This window comes from Rattus norvegicus, chromosome 12 (genome assembly GCF_036323735.1).
Source record: "Rattus norvegicus strain BN/NHsdMcwi chromosome 12, GRCr8, whole genome shotgun sequence".
NCBI classification, from domain to species: domain Eukaryota; kingdom Metazoa; phylum Chordata; class Mammalia; order Rodentia; family Muridae; genus Rattus; species Rattus norvegicus.
In genome coordinates, this window is record NC_086030.1 from 39499439 (window position 1) to 39524727 (window position 25289).

Genomic DNA, 25289 nt, shown 5'->3' on the forward strand with positions numbered 1-25289 from the left:
GGGAGGCCAAGTCGGCTTTGAAATATTTTAAGTGAACAGTAGAAACGGGGAGAGCCTCTAAAAGAGCAGCTCTAACACTTGGGAGCAGAGGCATGCAAAGGTGGGAGTCGGTCAGGGCTCGGCCATGATTTCTCCAAGCCTTAATGCTGATTTTCTGTTCGGCGAGCAGGAAGCAAGGCAGCGAAGACAGCCTCCGGGGCCCAGAGCCAGCCCCTGTGGGGGAGGAGGAAGTGCTCTTGTGAAAGGTGGTCCCTGCGTGGAAAGTTGCGGGGCTCCGGCCCCTGGCTCCCCGCCACGCACGCCTCCACAGCAGCCCGAGGAGGCCATGGAGCCGGAGTAGCTGCGCGGACCACCTGACCTCGCATGCCTGGCTGTGTGGCCCTGCACGGGGCTGCTGCACCCTGCGTTTCCATAGCAGCATGTCCTACGGAAACCAAGCACGTGTGTAGAGCCTTGACTGTCATCTCTGGTTATCAGTTTTTTGTTTTTGTTTTTGTTTCTTTTTGTTGTTGCTGTTGTTTTTCTTGTGGTTTTTCTTTTCTTTTTTTTTCTCTCCCTTTGTTGTCTAAGGGGACAAAGAAAAAAAAAAAAAAGGACTTGACTCCATGACGTCGTCGTCGACTTTGGCCACTGGCTGGCCGGACCGGCGGGTGTGAGGAGTTGCAAACCGAAACCAACATGCATTTTGGGACAATTTCTTTTTAAAATGTTTTTACGCCAAAAAACAAAAGAACAAACAAACAAACAAACCCCCCTTCCCCCCCCCCCCATTGTGGATTCAGAACCATGTCAGATGGACCAGGTGAATGTATGTGGGGTTTGAGCTTCATGGAATCGAGTGGGGAAACCAGCTAGGGCTACACTGAGGGGGATTAGAAGGATTGGTGCAACCCACATACAAACCCCATGCCTGGGCACCTTCCAGGACCGTGGAAAGACAGGGCTAGCCCTCAGTAGCTGCAGGGACCTTCAATGTCATTCGTTTGTAATGAGGACTTTTTAAATGTTTTTTTTTTTTTAATGGGTAAACTTATAGTCAGGAAAACTAAAAGGGCTTGACGTTGAAATGTTCAAGGGGTACTTTGCAACTCCGAAAGACATTAAGCCACAGTGGTGGCAAAGGTTTGTCCGGCGAGGAGAGGGAGGACCAGACACATTTCTTCATGTTAGCTGCTCAAAATGGGTTTCTGAGGTCGTCAGCTAAGCTAACTCTGTCTGTAAATTGGCAAAAAAACTTCAGGGTGACATCTGCTCTTTCATGTATAGTACATGGCTTAAGGCTCGACAGATGTCTCCAAGTCTTCAACTAGCCAGAACTCTGGAGAAGTTCAGAAGTTACATAGGGAGGCTTCCAGGATCTGTGCCCCTCCCTACGGCTATGTGACAGGGACGGAGAGCCAATGAAACCCGTGCCTGCGCACACACTACTTGTGTGTTCTAGAGGCTATAAGCTTTCTTTCCTCTTCCACACAGTCACTGAAACCTCAGTTTCCTGTGGGCCACTTAGGCAAGGTCGTCACCCTGAGAAGGCACAAACGACTATCCTTAGTCGAAGCTTCAGTGCGAACCACAGTGATATCAGGGTGCCATTGTAGAGCAAAGTGTCAAAACCCAGAACGTTGCTCAGGGCACTGGGCCTTTGTGGGTTTTTTTTTTTTTTTTTTTTGTAGCCTGAGGCCTAGAGAGCAATCCTGAACCTTTTTAACTTTCAGCCAACATTGGAAGTTTGGTTGAAGTTTGGGTGGGATGACCCAGGGCCCCAGGAGAAAACAGGAAGTTCAAGGGGGCTTCCAGACCGGTTTCCAGGGCTTCGGAATGATCTGGTGATGGCTGTCTTGCTAGTAATGGGGCCCAGAAGACTGCCTTCTGGCTTGTGCAGAGTCTAGGCGTTCCTGGCTTCCGTAGGGTTTCTTAAGCTCTTGATTGTGGTGTAGCCACTTTCCCTAGCCACATAAGCAGTTAGAATTTGGGCAAAGACTGCTGTGTGGGGAGGGTCTGTGTGACCAAGGACTTCCTGTCACTTTCCCTTTTTAAAGTCTAAGGAGAAACAATCCAGTGGCTCTACCCCTTCTGGCCAAAGATGGGGTTCAGTTAGTTTGCAATAAGCACCTTGTGGTTAAAGCTACCAGGTCATACAGCTCAGTCCTAGCCTATCTGCCTGGACCCTGGCTTGGCTGAGTGGCCTGCCCTAGTGGCTTATACAGACAGAGCACTGCAGAATTCTTCTTGTGTTTACACAACCCTTCTGGGCAATGCCGTTCGTTTCTCCAGACCACGGCACAGTCCCAGGATGTCTTAGGATTGCCAGCAATCAGACAGCACCAGCTGGTCGGGCAGAAGGAACTGAGGGATCTGCATGGGTAACTTTTTTCTTAACTAATCACCAAAGAAGGCTGTGGAAAGGAGTGACCCCACCTCTCTCTCCCCCACCCTTCCGCACGCCCCATCCAGCCCAGCTAGCTGCCGTGGGGAGTATAAGAGGTCCAGCCAGAACCAGAGCATGAGAGCAGAAGCATTGTTTGTAAAAGCAACATTAGTGAGGAGAGAAGCTGTCAGAGTGGCTTTTCTCCCCCGGCAGATGGGACGCCCATGAGTCCTTCCATGATTCCCGTATAAGCAACCTTGGCCTGCACCTATGGCCTCGAAGGAAGCACAAAGCCCTGCTCCTCTTTTTCTGTCTTTATTGCCTCCCCCATGGGTCTCACAGGCTCCCGGACACCGTACAGAGCCCTTCTTCTCCCTTGGGGCTGCAGAGGCCACCTGCCTACTGGTTCGGCCTCTCCATAGGACAGAATTCTCGTCCTTGGACCTTTGTGGACTTGGGAGAACATCTGTTCAAGTCGACGCCCGGTTAGGCCTGCAGCTCTCGCCCATCTTCCAGAGGGCACAACATTGCCAACGAGGAACCACTGCCTCCGTTTGCTCCCAAGGTGCTAGGGAAGATGGTTGGTTTCCGTCTTCTCCAGCTCTGTGGGCCGAGTTCCGTGGGACTTTGGACTTTCATATCTGGTGACCAGTGCCCTCCGCTTCTGTTTGATTGCCCCTTGACCTCTCTACTATGCACTTCCCTTTTATCAGGTGTATAAAGTTAAATACTATGTATTTATCACTTACAAGAACATGAACTTCCAAGACGAGCTTTCGGTTGTTTTTTTCCACAGGTGATCGAGCTTCTCTGTAAACTTGAAAATAAACAGACAGCACAATGGTGCGAAGCCTGGGCCTCTCGGGGGGCTCTTCGGTTGGTGGCCATTCCTTGGTGGTGTTCCTTCCCACACGTTGACAGCAAGTCAGATGGCCAAGTCACAGTTCATGCAGCTGGCCGGTGGGTCCCTTGATGTAGGCATGTCCTAGGGTGTCGTTATTCAGTGCAGTTCTGAGACCAGACACGTCCACAGTTCTCGGAAGCAGGGTAGGATGCACATTCCGGGGTCCCACGTAAACTGCTCCCGGGTGAGTGCCACCCAGCGGTGGGAGCGTGAGGGTAAGGGCAGGACTCTGTGAGGTTGGATGGGGGATATCTGGACTTTTTACTCTCTGTTATGGGGGGGAGGGGGCACAGGAGGCGAAATCTGAGAAGTCCCAATCCATGCTGTGGAAATATGGGTTATTGTTAGGTGTGGTATGCATGCCTGTCATCCCGGTACTTGGGAAGTGGAGGCAGGAGGATTCCAAGTTCAAGGCCAGTCTGGGCTGCATAGTGAGAGTCTACCTAGAAGGAAGGAACAGAGGCCGGGAGCCAAGGGAAGGTTCCTGTCTAGAAATGCTGTGGGGAACCTGAGGGTGTGGAGAAGCCATTTCTCAGGGCTCGTCACTGCGCAGGCTTCAGGGGCTTCAGGGGCTTCAGGGAGTCCACTCATGCACATACGAGTGAGATCCTGTCACTGACTCCCACACTTACGAGGTAGTACCAGGCTGTACCAGTGAGTAGATGCCACTGAATACAAGATGGCCCTGGGTGAGCAAGGTAAACAGTACCCCAAATATCCATCCCTCACACCCTAAAGTGAGGTGGCGTCATCATGACTTCTCAGTGAACAAAGCATGACCCAGACTGGGACTGTTGATGTAACAGAGTGCCCCAAACTGCCTGATTTGCAAATAGAAACTCTCGAAATGTCTGGAAGCCAAGAACACCATTCCTGCAGATACTAGGTCTGCTGAGGCCTCCTCTGTTTCTAGGATGATGCTAACACACAGAAGGACCATGAAGACATGGGTCCTCCTGTTAAGCCTTAGTCAGGGTTTCTATTCCCGCACAAACATCAGGACCAAGAAGCAGGCTGGGGAGGAAAGGGTTTATTCAGCTCACACCTCCACATTGCTGTTCATCACCAAAGGAAGTCAGGACCGGAACTCAAGCAGGTCAGGAAGCAGAAGCTGATGCAGAGGCCATGGAGGGACGCTGCTTACTGACTTGCTCCCGCTGGCTTGCCCAGCTTGCTCTCTTATAGAACCCAAGACAACCAGCCCAGGGACGGCATCACCCACAATGGGCTGGGGCCTCCCTCCTTGATCACTAACTGAGAAAATGCCTTACAGCTGGGTCTCATGGAGGCATTTCCTCAACGGAGACTCCTTTCTCCGTGATAACTCCAGCTTGTGTCAAGTTGACACGCAAAACCAGCCAGCACGCAGCCCTTTTAATAAAGCACTTAAACCCTTCCAAGGTGGCTCAGTCCCTTCCAAGAGGCTCCCTCTCCTCATCTTCTCACACTAGAGATCCAGTTTCTAAGATGCGAATTTGGGGGGGGGGCATAGTCTAACCGTACCAGCATCCCTAAAATGTCCCGTTCCATTTGATCTGTGTTCACGTGGAACCTAAAAAAAGAAACATCCCTCTGTGTGTGTGTGTGTGTCTGTCTGTCTGTCTGTCTGTGCACGTGTCATGGTTGCCTGTGAAGGAGAGAGGCAGAGGTCAGATCCCCTTAGAGGTGGAGTTACAGTCAGTTGTGACACCTCTGATGTGTGTGCAGGAAATCAAACTCAGGTCCTCTGTAAGGACAGCAGGGGCTCTTAACCACAGAGCCATCTCCCGCCATGATGTGACTCTTACAACAGCCCAGCAGTGGTGATGCACGCTTTTAATCCCAGCACTTAGAGGCAGAGGCAGGCATGAGCTCAGAGCCAGCCTCGTCTACAGCTTGAGTTCCAAGATGGCCAAAGCTACACAGAGAAAACCTTTCCCCAAAAAAACAAAACAAAACAAAAAAGCCACACAAACCAGAGTTTTGTTAAAAACCATTTCATAAGCCTTACCTCCCCTAACCTCAGCACATTTTTTAAAAAGATTTATTCATTTATTATATATAAGTACACTGTAGCTGTCTTCAGATACACCAGAAGAGGGCATCGGATCTCATTATAGATGGTTGTGAGCCACCATGTGGTTGCTGGGAATTGAACTCAGGACCTCTGGAAGAGCAGCTGGTGCTCTTAACCACTGAGCCACCTCTCCAGCCCCCACCTCAGCACATTTAAAAACAAAACTTCTTGCCAGAAGCAGTCTGAGCTCTCCTGAGTATGGCAGGCTAGCCCACCGTAGAATTTACCGCAGAGGCTGTCACAATCAAATACCGACAGCAGGAGGTGCTCCAAGGCGAAGAGCCTCTTTAGAGATGGTGGAGGGTGCAGTGCGGGATGTTGAGTGCCCTGTGGGCCAGGGCAGGACAGAGGTGGCATGTAGGTACAGCCAGACAGCCAAGGCAAACTTTGAAAGGTAAAAGAAGACCTACATCCTGCTGTTGTGAGGGACAAGTTCTTCTGGTCACTCATTTATCTCAGGCAGTGACCAAAGCAGTGGTTAGGGACTCTAGCTGCTCCTAGAAGTGGCCCTCACTGCAAGACCATGCATATACACCACTTCCTACCAGGCAGATACACACAAAGACCTCCCACCCCAGCCTGACCACTTCTTTGGTGACTCCATTTGTACATTGACAACTTTCATAACAGAAGGAGGATCCGGCTCACACGCCGAGAGACAACAGACAAGAATCTTTAAAAAATTATTTCTTTTAATGTTTGGTCCTAGGTCATTTCAACACAGCCCTTATAAAAGGAAAAGCTAACCCTGCCTTTGCTACAAGGACAACTTCTCTGATTATAGGGAAGAGGAATGGTGTCCCAGGCCTGCTGACAGCACCTGAGAGAGCCTCCTTCCTTAGAAATAAAGTGCGTGGACAGAGCCTGGGCCTGTCCGTAAGCCACAGCAGTGTCTCTGCTCTCAGACCCTTCCTACCTCCATACGCTCACACTGTATAAGCCACAGGTGGCCCAGCCAACAGCACACCAGACATCCACCGTGCGTCGTGTGCAAACGACCCCCCTCCCACACACAGTGAGATTAAAAGGGTGTATAGGGTGGAAGAACGTCTTGCGTCTGAGGCCAGCCTTAGATGTATACAAAGGAAAGGTAAAATGTAAAAAATGCCAAAACTCCCATGGGAAATGGGCATTGCAGTGAACATGTATGATCCCAGCATTCCTAGAGGCAGAAGCAGGAGGATCTTGTATCTGAAGCCCATCTGAGCAGCAGAGCAAGAACCGGGCTCAACAAGACGTGCTTGGGCAACCCTGAGTATTTGTGGAGTGGAGAACTGAGCTGAAACTCTGGAGCTTTCTCTAGAGTGACAGACGCAGTAGCCATCTCTCCCCATCTTTCTGCTTCGCGGGCTGAGCGGGGTGGAAATGTAACTTTAGGCGTCACTGGTTCATCTCCCCCGAAAGACCCTGCGAAGAGGAGAGAACCAGTAACTACCCAGCCTGTGTTGCCACCATGTGCCCAGCCACCGACGGATGGCGGACAGCAGCTTGGTGCTTTTCCTGAGGGCTTGTGGAAGGATCTGGAACAACAGAGAGGTCTCGAGTTGGTTCTGGAGGGTCTCACAGTAGGGTACAAACCCCTCGTTCCGCAAGAGGAGCGTGTGCACGGTGTGGATGGAGATGCTGGCCTGCTGCCCACTATCCCAGTCAAGGTGTGACTGCGGTAAGTGCAAGGTGAAAGACAGCTGGGTTTTAGAGAGGGAGCCCAGCTGAAGAAAGGAAATACATGCTAGCACAGGTGTAGCTGGGGTGATCAGCTGGCCGGTGCCAGCCTTTGTAGGGGGGGGCCTTCGCTTGGTGGTCTCCATGGGGACAAGAGACAAAGGCAAGGTGTCGCACTTTGCGCCCATCCCGGGTACAGGAGCCTACCTGCTCGTAGTCTTCCACATACTTATATTTCTTGTCCCGGTAGTAGTATTTCTTCTTCATGCAGTAGAGGACTATGACGTCACAGAGCACCGTCGCCTGGTTTAGCACAGAACGAACCAGGGTTTTTGTTTTAGCCGTCGCTTTCTTTTTTTTTTTTTTTTTTTTTTTTTCTGGAGCTGGGGACCGAACCCAGGACCTTGCGCTTGCTAGGCAAGCGCTCTACCACTGAGCTAAATCCCCAACCCCTAGCCGTCGCTTTCTAAGACCCCCTTCCTTGAAGGTCTAATCGACCAGGGAGGAAAGGCATCTCCATTTCTCTGGATCAGACTAGACTCTGACCGAGGGGCTTGGTCTCAGAGGTGGGGTTTCTAGGGAATCTTCCTCCTCGCCCCTAGAGGCATCCGGTGTAGTCAAGTCTAAGGTTTAGGGGACGGACAGTGCTCACTAAGCGGGAAAGGCCCAGACGGGGAAACAACTCTAGCCACTCACCACCCCGAGGAGCGCCAAGCCAGAGCCAACATTGATCATGGTAGGGATGATGTCAAACTTCCCAGCCTGCGCAAGACAGGAGGAGACGGGGGTGATGATGGAAAGGAGGACGGTGGGAGGCTTGCTCTCCAAGCGGGGCTCAAAGGAGGGCCCACCTTTCCAAACACGATGATGTCAAAGCGGATGCCGTACGCCTTGGTGAGTGTGCGCTGCTCTTTGCCGGCCAGGTCCCTGTAGTACTTGGCAAACCTGGAGGCAGAGACGGGAGGGGATGGGGAGACCGTTAGACCCAGGTCCCCGGGCACAACTGGTCTTGGCTAATGGGCTGCTCTGGTGGCTTCACAGACACCAAGCACCGCGGGCCAGCCTCCCGGTTAATGTGAGGCATGTGGCAGGAGGGACCAGGAGCCCTCTTGGAGGAGCAGAGTGACTCCCCTTCCATTAGCATCCTCCCCCAGGATGGGAAGCCTCTTGATCTGAATGGCTTTTCTGAATCCTGCGTACTAACAGGGAACTCTTCAGCCAGTGGGGATCTGCAGGACTGCATTGAAGGATGGGGACCGAGCCAGCCCGGTCGCTTGCCTCAGCCTGGAAGCTTGGCTCCAGGTGGGATACGCCATGCCTCAGGGCTCCTCTCTGGCTACCATCTGCTGGGTGGGTTGAGATACACAACTGAGCTGACATAACAGCTACACAACCCACCCTCCAAGCTACAGAGTGCAAGCCAGGGAAGTCTGTAACCCCAGCAGTCCAGGAACTAAAAGGTCAATCTGTCTTAAATAGGCAACTACTCGGTTTTAGATCCTCATTAGCTCCGGAAGAAAGCTCGCCCCAACTGCTGTTCTGCCAGGCCCCAGCCTTAGTGAGCATTCTCCAGAACCTCAGGCCTGAAGCCTGGGGTTTATGTGGTCCACAACTTCTATGTTATGGTCCAGGCTGGGGACCCTCAGGGGAGACTGGTGCGGGCAGAGGCGAGGGGCTGGGAGTCCTGTGGGATCTGTCAACTTCTCAGCTCTAGGATTCCAACCCAAGCTGGAGGTCTCCACAGTGGTCCCTAAGAGCCCTGCAGGAACAGGGATGGGACAATACAAACCTGACCCCCGGAGAGGGTTCGAATAGCTAGCTGCCCTAGTCTTCTCACTACCGCACGCAATGTTGATACCACAAGCTACCACTAGGGGGAGTCAAGGGCAACTTTTAAAACCCGACCTAGCAAATGCTCCTTAACTCTACACAGGATTTGACTGCTTTTAGAAAATGGCAAAGGGGCTTCTCAGGCCTCTCTTCACCTTCCCAGGGTCTCCTGGATTTAATAGTGTCCCTTCTCAAGTTCATCTCCACCTACGGCCCGCAAAGGTGACCTTATTTTGCAGATGTAGTGAAGTCGTGCTAGATTAAGGTTGACCCTAAATCTCATGTACAAGAAGAGAGACTAGGCCAGGTACACCTTCAACCCAGCACTCAGGAGGCTAAGGCAGTCCTATTTCTGGAGTTTGAACCAGCCTGGTCTACACAGCAAGTTCCTGGCCATCCATAAAAAGGACAGAGAAGGCAGATGTGGGAGTGCATACCTCTGGGGTGATGGTGGGGGTTCGGGATTTCAAGGTGATCCTTAGCTACACAGAGGGGGACATAAGGGGGAAGAAAGCCACATGACCACAGAGGCAGTGACACATGCATAAGCCAAGGGCTGCTAATAGCTGCCAAACACTTGAGGAAGGAAGGGTCTGGCCATAGAGTTTACAGCAATGCAGACTACAGGCTTCAGGTTTCAGAACTCTCAGAGAATAAAATTCTGTTCTTTCAGGCCATTCCGCGTTGTCTGTTCTTAGGTCCCAGGGAGACGGATAGGGCAGCATTCTCAGACGGCAGATTTGAATGCAGCTCTCACGGTGCAGCCCAGGCTCGACCCACATTTGTTCGTCCTCCCACCATGTGGGTGTACCTGAAATTGTAGCCAGGAGACACATTGTGTTCCAGGTCCCGGGTGTCCAGGCGCCGGAAGGAATATCTGGGCAGGCAAAGGGAGGCGGCTCTATCCAGGTTGCAGTCCCACTTGATCTGGATACCCATGATGCCTCCCTGTGGGGGAAAGCAGGAGAGAAAAGCTAGGCTTTCAAGAACTCAGGCCCATGCTGGGGCCAAGAAGATACGAGAAGCCATGTTGGCCACCTACCTCAACTGCCATCTCCTGGAAGCTATGTCCCGCGTCCTCCACGATTGTGCCAAGACGGAATATGGGGCAGAAGGGATCCGTTTGAGCATTGTAAATGCACGATTTGAGGTAGGACGTGGTGATGTTGGGGAGGATGTTCCTCCTGAAGTCAGGGAGGAAGCAGAGAGTCTGAGTGAGGACAACCTCAGGGGGAGAGCGAGCCTGAAGTTCTATCGAGAGGCTTGAGAACGCACGTGCCCGGCCCCCACTTACTTGCTGAAGTTAAACTTGGGGTACCAGATGTTGTTCTTTACCAAGAGGGTGAAGTTTTCTGCAGCCTTTAAGAAAGCCGGCCTGGAAGAGAACTGTAATGGTTATTATATACGCGTGCACGGCTGTGCAACCCTTCCCTTCCCGACAGTTCAGTGCCACTCTGGCACGGAGAATGGGAGCGTCTGGCATTTTCTATTCTCTTTTGTGTCACACTAGGTCACCAGGCCTTCCTCTGAAGGGGCAGAACTTCCTGTCCAAAGTGTTCAATGGACAGGGTGCTGGCTGTGACCACCGTGACTCCCCCAGCAGCTGCTGGCCTGTTTGCCTTTGAAGGTGTTCATGGGTTACGGATGCTTGCTAGATCTGGTTTTATAAGTCAAAACACAGAGGAGTTCACCAGCAGGGACATTCTTGCTGACAAGGAAACTGTGCTGCCAGAAAGCTCGAAAAGGTGCCACCTCAGCCTGCGGCTGACAATACAAGGTGAGTCTGTTCCCAAAGCGACTCGTTTTGTAAGAACCCAGAAGGGTCGGTCTGACCCCCTCTGTGGAGGAGGCCTCATCTGAGGCAGATGAGACCTTTGAAGTTATAAATGTAGCTGCTCATTTCAGCCACGCATCAGCAGCAAAGCCACCAACGGCCACTTGACGAGGGGAGCTGAGCGGGACACTTCTGATGCTAAGTGAGGGCCTGGAGCTGGTTCAAACTTGAAGTCCCCATTCCTTATCCAGAGGGAGGAGTCACGACAGGGTTTTTCCATTTATGTCATTTTCTGTATCGTCCCCCTAATACTGGTGTACCCTATAGGCAGCTCTTTTCTTTTTCACAATGAAGTGAAATTCAACTAAAAAGCATTAGCCATTTAAAAATGAGCCCCTTCAGTCCGTTATGGCTGATATCTGCTCTGCCAGCACTGGGAAGAGTGAGCCAGGAGGGTCACCTATTCGGAGGAAGTTCTTAGGTGAACCTGATTCTTTTTAAAGGCAAAGTAATATTCCATTGTATGGGCATACCACAGTTCGTATGCATCCATAAAAATTGGGCTGCTCTCAATTAACTCCCAGAGAAGTGATGTTAAAACTTGTAGTTAATAGGATTGTCTGTGCAGGGTGTGTGGTCTGGATCTGATTCTTAGTAAGATACACAAATCAGGAGGTGATAACCAAGATATCCCAAGTCAGGGTTTCCTCCTTGACTCAAAGGAAGGGACTGAATAAGAAGGAATGGAGACATCTCCTTTAAGTGTCTCTGTGTGCATGCAGGTTTTATGTCTGCATGCATACCTGGAGGTATCTTCCTCAGAAACACAGTCCATCGCTGAGACAAGGTCTCTTATTGGCCTGGAGCTCACCAGTCAGACTAGGCTAGCTGGCCAGTGAACCCCAAGCACACCTCTACAGCAGGAGGCTCAGAAGCCTGTGCCACAGGCACCACCTTTTCGTGTGAATTCTCAGACCTGAAACAGTGCTGTCTGGTCTAAATACATTATCAAACACAACTTTAGCCATGTGATTTCTTCTCTTTCCAGTGTTTAGATTTTTGGAGACAGGGTTTCACTGTGTAGTCCTGGCTGTCCTGGAACTCTGTAGACCAGGCTGGCCCCAAACTCATAGAGATCCCATCTGCCCTTGATGCCTGAGTGCTGGAGTTAACGGCGTGCGCCATCACCACCCAGTGTGATTTCTTATTTCTTTGGATGGAGTCTCCATAGATCACCCAGACTGGTCTTGGACTTGCCACCCCGCTGCCTAAGCTTCCTGAGTGCTGGAATCCCTGGCACGCACCACCATGGCTGTTTCTACACCACACTTCAAGTTTTCTGGAGGCCACATTTACACAAAAAAATTAACCCTGTGTTCATGCATAGAGATCAGACGACCAGTGCAAGCTGGTTCTCTCCTTCAACCATGTGCGTTCTAGGGCTAGAACTCGGCTCAGCTGCAAGTGGCCTTTTCTGCTGAGCCACCTTACTGGCCTGGCGGACCAGGTTATATTTGTGTGTGTGTGCGTGCGCGCACATGTGTGTGTGTGTACGTCTGTGCATGTGTGCATGCTTGTGTGCGTGTGTGTGCATTCCTGTGTGTGTGTGTGCGCACGGGTGTGCGTGTGCGTTGTGTGTGTGTGGGGAACAATAACAAAAGCAAGCCTTCAAGAGACGGCTCAGTGGTTAGGGGCTCTTTCACCTGAGGTCAGGCAGACTGCAGCTGCTTTTTTTTTTTTTTTTTTTTGGTTCTTTTTTTTCGGAGCTGGGGATCGAACCCAGGGCCTTGCGCTTCCTAGGCAAGCGCCCTACCACTGAGCTAAATCCCCAGCCCCCCGCAGCTGCTTTTAACTCCAGATCTGGGTACTGCAGGCACTTGATAGATATACACATGTAATTTTTAAAAAGAATCTTGAAGAAATATAATTAACTAATTAATTTGTGGTTTTGAGGGAAGGTGTCTTTACATAGCCCTGGCTGTCCTGGAACTCACTACACAGACCAGGCCAGCCTCAAATTCACAAGAAATCTACCTCCTGAGTGCCGGGATTAAAGGCATGCACCGTCATGCCCAGCCTCTAAGAAATTTTAAATGTGGGCTGGAGAGATGGCTCAGTGGTTAAGAGCACTGACTGTTCTTCCAGAGGTCCTGAGTTCAATTCCCAGCAACCACATGGTGGCTTACAACCATCTGTAATGGGATCTGATGCCCTCTTCTGGCCTGCAGTCACATATGCAGGCAGAATGCTGTACATAAAATAAATAAATCCTTTTTAAAAAAAAGAAATTTTAAATGTAAAAGAGAAGTGACATTTAGTATATACTATCCCAACATGTCACAGGACTTGGAATAAATTATGTGGCCAACATAAAATGTTAACCAGATCTTAGGCCATTTGTCTTGGTCGTAGTTTTCAGAAGCCACAACATGTCACATCAATGGTACACGTTACTTTAGACCCGGTATCTTAAAAAAACCTCAACAGTGGCCAGTGGCCAGTGGCCCCAGCGTTGGACACTCCAGTTCTCAAAGATCCTTTCCAGGACCCAAACCCCAGGATCCCTCTCCTTTTGCTGCTTCCCCTGTGCCTGAGCTGACAGGGTTCCCCCAGGGACAGCACATCTAGGCTGAGCGGCCACAGCTTCCTGCTCCTCAGGTCTCCCACAGGACGGAACACCACAGAAACCCAGGCTACATGCAGGTCTCTACTTGCAGCCTCTGCCTCCACCCGTGCCAAGCACCGAAGTGACTGGGAAGATGGTGCCCAGGGCCCCTGGAACCTCTGTTGTTTATGATGTAGCTTTTGTGATTTCACCACCTCATTCCCTTGGCAACAGGGCCCCCAGTTTCCTTTGCAAGCTACGCCTGCCCCCGCCTCAGGCTGTACTTTTTGGGCGGTATTGATGGTGGACCCAGCTCCAGAGGCAGATATGTGACCCAAGTCCAAGCTAAGAAGCAAAGGCCATGATTATGGGTTGAGAAGAGTCACGGGTGACACAGTGATGGACACGTCCAGGCTGCACAAACAGGATGGGAGACATAAGCCCAGGGCTGCAGAAGAAGCCACCCTGAGGAAGGCAGAGGCAGAAGGAACCTGGTCCTCTGTGATCCCCGGCTGTAGCCCAGCTCAGTCTTTTCTGTTAGATGGACTAACTGACATGCGCTGGATGTGTGTGTGGGGGTTGGGGTTGGGTGTATGTGGGCACGGTGCCTGAGACACCCCAAGCCAGGTTATGATAGCTTATGCCGGTATTCCCAATACTTAGAAAGCAGAGGCAGGAGATCAAGAGTTCAGGGCTTGGCTGCTGACACTGCTCAGGGGGCAAAGTAAAGGGCTGTAAAGCCAAAGGATTGGACTTCCATTCCTGGTCCGAAATGGCAGGAGGAGAGAGCTGACTCGCAAGTTATTTTCCAAACCTCGTTATGTATACACACACAGATATAATTAAAAATTATTTTAAAAATTTCAAAGCCATCCCAGGGTATATAATGAGGCTCTTTTAAAAAAAAAAATAGACCAGCGGAATGGTGGTGCACATCTTTCACCCCAGCACTTGGGAGGCAGAGGCAGGCAGATCTCTGAATTCGAACCCAGCCTGGTCTACAGAGTGAGTTCAAGGACAACCAGGGCTACACAGAGAAACCCTGTGTCACAAAAAAGAACCCCACCCCCACCCCAAGGAAAAAATAAAGGGGGGAAAAAAGACCAAAACTGGAGAACTGTTTCCTGTCGGCTATTTGCAACGGACAGTGCTCCAGCACACGTAAGCCACCTGCAGCCTTATCGCAAGTGACAAACCCTTGTGGTCATCTCGCTCTGTGGTTGACAACCACTCTCTCGGGGTAGAACAGCCCCACTCGGGACAAGAGTGCACACAGAATTCAGCACAAAGGCTCACCTCACCCTGTCACCTCCCTCCAGGCTGAAAACCAAGGTTGGGGAGCCTTGGGTAGGACTCACGTTGGCACGCCAACGTCGTTCTCCACCGGGCACCATGCAGCCACCTCACAGGTCTTCACAGACTCATTGAAAGGAACACATCTTCCAGTCGCAACTCCTGTGAAGAGAGGGCAGGTCCGGGGGCATGGGAGTCTTGTCGCCCATCTTCTATCCCTGTGTGGTACACTAGGCGACCCAGAGGATCCTGGGCAGCCATCTTTAGTAAGTTAGAGGATTTAGACCATGTCTCAAAATGGAAGTGGAACAAGAGGGGCTGCCTCAGGGCTGGCCACAGAGCTGCCAAAGTGACACGGAGTCACAGAGAGGGGCGCAACACAGGGAAGGCTAAGAAGGCCCCTGGGACTGCTCTCACAGCAGGCTCCCCTAGGTTCACGGAGTGGGGGAGGGGCTCGTCTTAGCCAAGCCTGTGCTCTCTACCGTTGAGCTGTGTCCCGGGGTGGGGAAGTGGGTGGGGCAGAGTCTTATTTCTGCAATTTCTCTATTGCAGATGCGCCACAGGAAGTGTGACTTTCCCCTGGTCCAGCATCGGCCGAGATGTCCCAGCTGCACGAGCTACTCATCCCTACCACTGCTGTGGGTGTCCACGGAGCCAGGAGTGCAGTCGGCGTCTGAATTACAAATGCTGGTCTTATCAGGAATCTGGAAAAGGGATGGACACAGACAGGTTCCATGTGGCCTGCACACACTTTGCCACGAGCAGTCGCCGGTGTGGAGCACCGAGGGGCTTTCCCAAAGAGCCACCTACCTCTGGACAGGTGCTCTGTGTCTGGTTCACGGTGACGATCATGTTGGTCATGATGAAGAGGGAGTTTTCCTCCTGTGGGGAGGAGGGAACCCTATTGAGTCTCCCTAAGAAGAGGTGAGTGGGGCCGAAAAGGAAGGCAGATGGGGCTGGAGTGATCGCTCCGTGGTTAAGGGCACTGGCCGCTCTTCTAGAGTTCGATTCCCGGCATCTGGATGGTGGCTCACGAGGGTCAATGACTCTAGTTCCAAGGAACCTGCCACCTTTTTCTGGCCTCCACAGGCACCAGGCACAAAAGAGGTGTGCAGATATACATGCAAGGCAAAACACCTATACACATAAAATCAAATAAGATATACCTAAAACAAGGAAAGCATTTGAGTATTAACAATCAGAAAGCTAGAAGTCAAAGAGAACATGGAAGAAAGAAAGAAAGAAAGAAAGAAAGAAAGAAAGAAAGAAAGAAAGAAGAAAGAAAGAAAGAAAGAAAGAAAGAAAGAAAGAAAGAAAGGAGGAAAGGAGAGAGAAAGAAAGAAAGTCCTTTTTTGTGTGGAGGAGGGGCGACTGAGACAGGGTCTCACGTAGCCCAGGGTGGCCTCCAACTGTATATAGCCCAAGCTGCTCTTGATCTCCTGATACTCCTGGTCTCACCTCCCAAGGGCTGGGATTACAGGTGTGCACCAGGAAATCTGTCCAGAAATTTCCTTAAGAATGTAATTGAAGGAGACGGAGAGGGGGCTCTGAGGTTAAGGACAACGGATGCTTCTGCAGAGAATACAAGTTCAGTTCCTTGCACCCACCCCAGGTGGCTCAAAAGCATCTGCAACTTCAGTTCCAGGGGATCTGATTGCCCTCTTCTGACCTATCTAAGCAAAACTCTCAAACATCTAAAATAGTAACAATAATAACATTGATTTTATTATTAATAATTACATATTATTAATAACATTACTTATTATTATTATTTTAAGAACACAATTTAAAAAACAAATCTGTGGTCCCTTGGTCAACCTCCATGGAGGTTTATAACATAGAGATAAAACAGGGAGTAAAAAAAGCACCCGAGGGGTTGGGGATTTAGCTCAGTGGTAGAGCGCTTGCCTAGGAAGCGCAAGGCCCTGGGTTCGGTCCCCAGCTCCGAAAAAAAAAGAACCAAAAAAAAAAAAAAAAAAAAAAAAAGCACCCGAAACAGACAGCTGCACAAAAATATTACTAACAGCACTTCCACAACAGGCGAAAGGTAGAAACAAGCCAAAGGCCTAAAGCGTCTGGAAAACTAACTGTGTTCTATCCATTCAATGGAATTAGCCTTTGGCCATAAGCATGCTAAGATGCTGATACAGGCTCGCTGCTTATGCAGACCTCGAAAACATACCGGGGAGGGTAGGTGGTAGACTACTAGCCTAGCAGTCACAAGGCCCTGGAATCCATGTCCAATTCCACACATAGAGAAGAGTAGTAGGGGCTGGAGAGATGCCTCTGCGGCTAAGAGCACTGGCTGCTCCTCTAGAGAACCTGGATCCAGTTCCCAGCGCCTACCAGGCAGCTCACAACTATCCTGCAACCCCAGTTCCAGGGGGATCTGACGCCATCTTCTGACTTCTGCTGGCACTGCACACACGTGCTACACTGCGGGTACACACACAGGCACTTGTTCATGCCAAAGGGGTTGGGGATTTAGCTCAGTGGTAGGGTGATCGCCTAGCAAGCGCAAGGCCCTGGGTTCCCCTCCTTGGCTGGAGGAGGGGGTTGGGAGGGGGAGCATGCTAAAGGCTGGGTGTGATGGTGTGTGTGCCTTTAATTAGAGCAGGAAGCTGAGCCAGAAGGATCTGTGAGTTCAAGGCCGATCTGTTTACACAGTAAGTTCTGGGTTCATCAGATCAGGGCAAGCATAGTGAGACATTCGAAAACAAATAAATACCAAAAGACTCTAGAGAAGAGTCTGGGAGCCAGTAACGTAACGGTATCAGCAGAAGTCAGAAGAGGCCATCAGATCCCCTAGAACTGGGGAACTGCCAATGGTTGTGAGCCACCACAGAGGTGCTGAAAACTGAACCCAGGTCCTTTGGAAGAGACTAGCTTGAAGTCCTTGCTTTCCCTTTCCTAGCTCCAAGCCAAGTGCTCATAGCTCACGCAATGTGGCCACCAAACACACCAAGCCAGCCCATCAGCTGCCAGCACACCAGCCGTGTGGAAGGAGACTGGAGGGTGGGGCCTGGCCAAGGGGCTCATAGCCGAGTCAATGTTTAACCTGGGCTGGAGATCTGACTCAGCAGTAGAGCGCTTGGCTAGCATGTGTGAGGCCTCTGGCGCTAGAAAAAAGAGACCTTACTCTCAAGAGCTTGGAGACATGAAGGTGTGGGAAAGACAGAGTATTGGGTTGGAGCCAGCCACACTACAGAGCTCTCTCTAGAGCTCTCAAGGGTTCTGTGGAAGAAATGACATCCCAGGGAGATCTGGTGACTGTATTGCCTGCTTGGGCTAAAACAGCCTGGGCCCGGAGGTGGCGAACTGGGGCCACTCACTGTATGTGGACAAAGTCAGCAAAGGGCTTCCTGCGCACAGATGTCACGCCAAGCCATACCTGAGCTGGAATCACATAGTCCGCCACGTCCCAGATCCGGAATCCAAGCTGAGAGGTGTTGGTCACAGCCACACCTTTGGCTTTGGTTGTCACCGAGCTGACCACGGAGTCCGTTTCCTGGTAGCCCTTTTCCCACACGAACACCCACCTGTGAAAGACAGTAGGTCATAGGGACGGTAAATTCGAACTGGCACCGGGGAGTCTCCGATAGCCACAGGACTGAGGTGTGGCATTTACCAACTATGTGAATGGAAAAAGCTGCCCAACGTCTACACTCTGCTACCGTGAACAGGCGTAGTAGTCCCACTGGTTATTTGTGGGAAATGAAGGCCGGGGTTGGCGAGCCCAGTCGTCGAGTATCCAGGAGATACAGAGTGAACGTTACCTTTATTCCTGGATGTCTGAAGAGCCTCTAAACACTCTGATCTATGGGACTCACCAAAAGTAGGTTATCAGAACAATAGTTTCCACTTGATTTGCACACAGTAGGTCACTTAGTCCCAACCACTTTATGGGGCACATAGCATTGTTCTTACCTACAATGTATAGATAGGAGCAGGGGCAAAGAATGTCTAAGCCAAGCGCTCCTATGGTCATATCGGTAGCAAGCAGCAGGGGAGGGATTTGAACCCAAGCCAGAAAAACCTCTGAGACGTTATTGTCTCCAGACAAGAGAACCTTATCTTTGAGGCAACTTTGGGTGTTTAAGACAGGCTTTTGCTACGTAGCCCTGGCTGATCGGGTGCCGGCTTTGAGGCTCAGGGTAGACTCAGACTCTGAGGTAGCAATCCTCCCACCTCAGACTCCCAAGTGCTGGGACTGTAGGGTGAGCCACTCTACCCAGCTGTTGGTTGGTGTGTGGTGTGTGGGTATTTGTGGGTGGGTGTGGCTCCCGTGTCAAAGTCAGACGACAACTTTTAGAAGTTGATTTTCTCCCTCGCAGATTCTGGGGACCAGATTCAAGTTGTTGGGCTTGTAATAGCAGTCACTTTGGTTTTTTTTTTTTTTAGACAGGGTTTCTCTGAGTAGCCCTGGCTGTCCTCTGTAAACCAGGCTGGCCTCGAACTCACAGAGATTTGCCTGCCTCTGCCTTCTGATTACCGGGACTAAAGGCGTGCACTTCTACATCAGTCTAGCAAGCACTTTTTCAGACACAGTCTTGCTGTGTGGACTATGATGGTATTCACTATGTAGCCCAGGCTGGCCTTGAACTCCCTAAAATTCACCTGCTTCTGCCTCCTGAGTGCTGGGATTAAGGACACGTGCTGCCGCCACGGCTGGCTTCCTTCCACCTTGTCTCTTTGAGACAGGATCTAACTGGGGCTGGATGATTAGGCTAAGCCATTGAGTGCCAGGGTCCTAGCTGTGTCTGCCTCCCCAGGGCTGGGATTACAGGCGTGTGATTCAGCACCTCATTCTGGGGATCAAACTCTGGTCGGCCAGCTTTGTGCATTGAGTACTTCACTGTCTGAGCTCTCCCCTCAGCCCCTCGGGGAAACTTTTTATTTATTTATTTATTTTTTTTTTCAGAGCTGGGGACCAAACCCAGGGCCTTGCGCTTGCTAAGCAAGTGCACTACCACTGAGCTAAATCCCCAACCCCCGGGGAAACTTTTTACAGTCCCATCTTTTCCCCCCAGGGATTCTGGTCATCTCCTGCTCCTTCCTTCTAAAGGAAGGGCATTGCCCCTGGGCTGAGTTAACTACACACCTGAAGGCATCTGTCTGTGTGACGGGGTCACTGGGTCACTTAATTGCTCCGCACCTCAGCTTGTCCTGCCTTTACACTGAAGGATAACAGAACTTTACAGGGTTTCAGGGAGATAAGTTAATAAGACGAGAGCAGTTATCTTAAGCACTGCCGGGCAGTCTGAACACTGCCAAGCTGCCGTCACATTGCTACAGAACACCAGTCTGTTACTCCAGATACACCTCGAGCGACTTCAGAAATAGGAACTCGGTTACCTTCTCTCTCTCTCTCTCTCTCTCTCTCTCTCTCTCTCTCTCTCAAGATCGAGTTTCTCTTTGTAGCCCTGGCTGCCTTGCAACATACTCTGTAGACCAGGCTGGCTTCCAATCAGAGATCCGTTGGCCTCTGCATCCTCAGTACTGGGACTAAAGGTGTGCACCCCTACTGCCTGGCTCTTGGGTTACTTTCTCCTGGGTTTGTTTGATCCTCGATCCTCTGCCCATCCTAAAGATGGTTTCTCTCCCACTGAGTCCTCTCCTACGGGGCTTCCAGGAAGCCAACAGCACCGGTGTTTCCCTGTAATCCACTCTGGTGGAGAGGTGAGGGCCGAAAGCCTTCGGGTTTCCTGACTCCGTACACCGAGGTGCTGAATCAGGAAGGGGAGATGATGCCATCACCACAGGCTTAGTTATTTGCTCGTCACGTGAAGAAGATCACAGGGAATTCTGAGGAGACTCGCTTCATGCAGAAAGAGGTCACACTTTTCACCAAGATTAATGAAGCCAGGAAGTTAACAAAGGCCAGGGTGTGATGAGTTGCCCAGCACTCAGGAGGCTAAGGCATAAAACTCACTTTGCGGATTCCTTGGCCAGCCTGGATTACTTAGTGAGTGCAGGGTTACCCAGGCTGCAGAGCTGGGCTCTGTCTCAAAACAACAAAAGCTAAAAGCTAAAAGCTTAAAACCAAGTCCTGAGGGGTTGGGGATTTAGCTCAGTGGTAGAGCGCTTGCCTAGCAAGCGCAAGGCCCTGGGTTCGGTCCCCAGCTCCAGAAAAAAGAAAAACAAAACAAAACAACAACAACAAAAAAAAAGTCCTGAATTTATACCATGAGTCAATGTTGGTCGTAGTGAAGATGGGTAAAAGTGAAAGCACTATTGATTTAGAGATGATCGATCGGGACAGGCACTTCTGTGTAAGGAGACCCTACTACCACTATGCTGCCCAACAGAAATGGAATACAGTAGGGTAGGGTAGGGAGGGTAGTTCCACGGTAAGACTCCACGATTGGAAACAGAATGCAAGCCAGGTGTGCCAGTGAATGCTTCTAATCTCAGTTCTAGACCAGCCTAGAACTCCTATCATGTTACTGGCCAGAGAATTACAGATCTTGTCTTTAAAGAAAAGAAAGGGAAGAGAACAATTAATGACATTTTTATGTGCTCCAATATAGAATTTTTCCGGGCTGGGGGCAGAATTTCTCTGGGTAGCCCTGACTGTCCCAAAACTCATTCTGTAGAACCGGCTAGCCTCAAACTCAAGAGATCTACCTTCCTCTGTCTCCCCAGGCGATGGGATTAAAGACTTGTGCCTCCGCCACTCTGAGACATCATCAACTTCTAAAGTATCAGAGTGGAATAGACTCAGTAGTGTACACCCATAATCCTGCACTTGGGAGGTGGAGGCAGGATTGGGAGTCCAGTGTAGGATAGCCTGGGCTACATGAGCCTGTCCAACCCAGGCCCCACAACCTCCTCACAATACAGGCTGGTGGGGTGGTTTCATCGGGTAAAAGTGATCACTGTGCAGGTCTAAGGACCTGAATTCCATCCCCGGAACCTACAATGGAAGGGGGAAACTGACTCCTAAAAGTTGTTCTCTGGCCTCCACATGTGGCATGTTCCCTCACTCATACACAGATACGTAATCAAAAACCAAGGCAGCATTTAAACATTAGCACAAAGCTAGTCTGGTATGCAAAAGGCTCTTGGTACCCCAGTGGGAGAAGTACTGATATTTAACTTTCTTGGTTTACTATATTGGAAATACCTTCAAAACCTAGTGGGGTTTTGTTTGTTTGTTTGTTTGTTTGTTTTTAGCTTGAGTGCATTTTAATTGAGATAGCTTAGCACTCAGTGGCTGCACATGGCCCTCTTAAAATGACAACAGCCACAGACTCTCATCAGTGAACAGATTAGCCCAGAAGAGCAAAAGCCGAGAGCTCCTGATTCTAGATACTTCCAATCCGAGTTGGCTAGCTGCATATCTCACTACTTGAGAGTTCATCCTGAACCCTGGAAACTACTCCCTCAGACACTTAACAAGTCCAGACTGACTGTCCAGGTGTTTCAGGTACCGGCGACTGAATAAATCCTCCAAGGCCTCATCTTAAGACTCACTTTATCGGGGTTGGGGATTTGGCTCAGTGGTAGAGCGCTTGACTAGCAAGCACAAGGCCCTGAGTTCGGGCCCCAGCTCCGAGAAAAAAGAAAAAAAAAAAAAAAAAGACACTTTATCTACAGAGGACTTGTTTGGAGACAGGATCTCATGTAGGCCAGGCTAGCTTTAAACTCAACATCTTTCTGCCTCAAGGCCCATAAATGCTGGGACTGCAGACTTATTGGTTACCGAAACCCGGCTTCAGCAAATTTTACCTAGTGTCTACTGCTTCCATATGCTGGAACCTGCAACCTTGTGAGGGAAACCTGCCTTCTTTCGAATGCCCTAAGGCGGTCTGAACAGATTCCAGACCTCACACCAAGCAGGAGACCTGCTGGCTTGTTATTTATCTGAGACACTACGTAATTCTGGTAGACCAGGCTGGCTTTGAACTCACAGATATCCGCCGCCTCTCCCACCCCAGTCCTAGGATTAAAGGCTGTGTCTTAGGCATTCTTAACCACTGAGCGGCCTCTCCAACCACCTGTGTACCTAATTCATCTACCCAAGGTCACACAAAAATTTCTCAGGTGAGTGTGGTCCGGCACTGAGGTTGGTAAGCCCTCTGTGTCAGCTTGTGAATGGGCAATCTATGTTTTCTGTGGATTCCTAGGTGATTCCAATGTGTAGTTTAGGGACCCGTGCTTTTAGGCCCTTTAGAAAGAGTAAGAAAACAGATCCACCTGTCACGCTAGCAGCTGTTGACACTTGAATACCTTGAAATTGGGCCCCGGAGGCAAGGTAGCGTTCACCACCTCTCCTGGGGTGTATTAAATTCTTACAGGTGCGTCCAATTAAAATTAACCATTTAATAATGCCAAGTGGTGGGAGGTATATATAAACAGTATTCGGGGAGCAGAGTTTAGAATCAAAATCAGGCAGGTACTCCTATTCCCAACCAATCCAACAAGGCAAAGGAAATGAGTGACCCCTTAAGACACTTTTGGGAAGTGTGACATCTCACTTTTGGGAAGTGGTCCTGGGTTATCAAACGCTTCTTAAAGGAACCAAAACCACAGACCCAGAAAGTACCGAATGAAAATCACGAGCCTTGGAAGCGGGAAGACTGTGGCGTTAAGAGTTCAGCCCTCCCTGCGCAGTCCCTTCACCAAGTCAAAGAGCATCATGGAGCAAGTCGGAAGGTAAGGGTGCAAGAAAGATGGGGTGACGGTCTAGCTAAGACAAGGCTCAGCTCGTAGGACCTCCAGTTGTCCCCAGTGTCCCGTTCAAGCCGGTTCCAGGTGGCTAGAGCCCGGCGAGGGCGTGTCGCTGCCTCTTGAACTTGGGGAGGAGGAGGAGGGGCTTGGCCGGTTCAGCGGGTGCCCCGAGCTCCGAGGGCGAGCCAGGGGGCGCTGCCAGGTCTCCGGCAGTCTGGGTTCCCCTAGCCGCGGCCCCTCCCCAGGCCCGCTCACCCGATGACGTAAGCCAGGATGAGCAGCTGCACCGCGCGGTTCATGAGCCCCACTTTACGGCTGCGGATGAGCACGATGCGCGGCGTGTCGTACTCGAACAGGAAGGACCCGAGCACGGAGCAGCAGCCCGCCATGGCTCCGCCGACCGCTCCGCGCCTTGGCCACTGTGGGTCCCCTCGCCACCGCCGGCTCCCGGCCGCAGCTCCACCCACCAGCTCCGGCAGGCTCGCTGCGACGCCCGGAAATAGGCGGTGCGAGGCCTGAGGATCGCGTCTCCTCCCCCTCCGCCACCCCGGGGTGACGCCCCGACCCGTGACCCCCTCAAGGGGCGAGACTAACAACCCAGAGTGCCTTAGCCCTAAGGGACGAATTACCTCAGGGGCAGGGGTCCAGGGAGCAGGGTCAGCTCGAGAGTAACAAGGGTAATGACCCCCTCAGGCCTAGGACTTGAGAGGCAGATGGGTTCCTCCCGGTTGCAAAGGACACCTCAGCAGTTTGGATGCAGAACAAGCCGTGCCCCAGAGGAACTTGGGTAAGAGTTACATTCCTAGAGAACCTGTCAAGGGATGTCTGTAGTAGTCAGCCACACACGCCACCATATATCCCTCCTAGAACTGAAGTCAGGCGGTGTCCCTGCCCCAAGTCCGATAACTTAGTTGCCTCTGAGAAAAGGAAACAGCCAGAGCATGGTAGGTGTCCTTGAAGCCATCTTGCCACTGAGGATATCTCATCACAAGCTTAGGGAAAACTGGAAAAATTCAAGCCAGTGAGTGACTTGAGTTGACAGTGTTACGCGTCACATACATCCATTCCCTTGAGCTGTGTTTTTATAGGTGTTTTATATTTAGTGTAACAGATACAACCAAGAACTGTTAATAGCTATCTTCCTTACACCAGGTACAGTGCAGTGAGCGTAGGAGGAGAGCGTCTCAGCCCTGTGCAGGTCACATCCGTGAGATTTTAGGTTCTAATCAGATTCCTCACAGTTCTTTTCATTTTTCCAAATCTTTTATTCCATATGTGTTCGCTTCAGCTTTTGGTCACTGTGTCGGAAACCTGAGAGGAAACAAAGGGGAGGAAGATGCATCTAGGCTCATGGTTTCAGAGGCTTCCATCAGAGTTGGCTCCTCTGATCTGAGCGAGCGTGGTGGAGTTGACCTTACGGAAAGGCATGGGAACAAGACGTGTCTTTCCAACACCAGCTCTTAGTGAATTAGTTACTCCAACTGCCTTCCCCTCCTTTGTACCATCTCCCAATGTTATGATTCGCTCATATCGCTCCCAGAATCCAGTCCTCTCTCAGTGTTCTATCTCCCGTGTGGGGAAGAACCCTTCGACACATGAAGGCTTTAGGAGAACTCTTCACACACAAATCATAGCGCTGTGTTACCAGAGACACATCATGCGATTTGAATGATTATAAGTTTTAATCTATGGCTTAGTCTTAAAAACATACCATCCTGGTATGGCGTCTCTAATCCCAGCAGTCCGAAAGCAGAGCTGGGAGGATCGGCACAAGTTCAAAACCAGCCTGGTCTGTATACCGAGTTCTAAGTATAGAGTGAGACCCTGTTTCCCTCTACAGTCAGTGAGTAGGCATAGATACTGCCAAACTTCACAACCTGAGTTTAATCCCTAGGACCCCCGTGGTGGAAGAAGAACTTGCATGACTGTCTTCCACATGTGCCATGGTATGTGCCCGCCCCCTCCTAATACATTGTTTACAAAAATTCTGAGACACAAGAATAAGCCACGTGACATTTCCTTAATTCCTCTCGAAATCATTCTGCGTTTTCATATGCAAGACAAAGGCTCTGGAGTTACATTGCCAGCCCTGACTGCTTCTTATTTTGTGATATCTTTAAAAAAAAT

The 25289-nt window shown here is 50.7% G+C and overlaps 2 protein-coding genes across 18 annotated transcripts in view; one reads left to right on the top strand and one right to left on the bottom strand.

Annotated features, from left to right (window-relative positions):
- Camkk2 (calcium/calmodulin-dependent protein kinase kinase 2) overlaps positions 1-6281 on the top strand; it is a 53892-nt gene extending 47611 nt beyond the window's left edge. For 5 of the 9 annotated variants that reach the window (XM_039089813.2, XM_039089811.2, XM_039089815.2 and 2 more), the window contains one exon: positions 170-3137. In XM_039089813.2, coding sequence (XP_038945741.1) covers positions 170-242 — 73 coding nt within the window. In that variant the 3' untranslated portion in view covers positions 243-3137. 9 annotated transcript variants of the gene reach the window in all.
- On the bottom strand, positions 6000-23911 carry P2rx4 (purinergic receptor P2X 4). 9 transcript variants are annotated; one of them, NM_031594.2, is made up of 12 exons: positions 23418-23651; positions 17881-18028; positions 15300-15371; positions 15121-15193; positions 14555-14651; positions 10112-10192; positions 9860-10001; positions 9629-9765; positions 7839-7932; positions 7684-7749; positions 7195-7290; positions 6000-6732 (listed from the first exon to the last, which is right to left on the bottom strand). In NM_031594.2, the coding sequence occupies exons 1-12, from the start codon at positions 23549-23551 to the stop codon at positions 6706-6708; spliced, it is 1167 nt and encodes a 388-aa protein (NP_113782.2). In that variant the 5' UTR covers positions 23552-23651; the 3' UTR covers positions 6000-6705. The 9 variants fall into 9 exon arrangements, with proteins under 9 accessions (NP_113782.2, XP_063127306.1, XP_063127305.1 ...); XM_063271236.1 differs by lacking the exon at positions 23418-23651 and adding an exon at positions 23792-23911 and having other exon boundaries at positions 6000-7290; XM_063271235.1 differs by having other exon boundaries at positions 6000-7290; positions 23418-23659.
- Between the last annotated feature and the right edge of the window lie 1378 nt (positions 23912-25289).

Coding starts and splice junctions, on each gene's coding strand:
- P2rx4 (XM_063271235.1), bottom strand. CDS start 23,551: ATGGCGGGCTGCTGCTCCGTGCTCGGGTCCTTCCTGTTCGAGTACGAC. Junction 15,194..15,299: donor CACAGAGCACCTGTCCAGAG/GTAGGTGGCTCT, acceptor TCCCTTTTCCAG/ATTCCTGATAAGACCAGCAT. Junction 9,766..9,859: donor TCCAGGAGATGGCAGTTGAG/GTAGGTGGCCAA, acceptor TTTCCCCCACAG/GGAGGCATCATGGGTATCCA.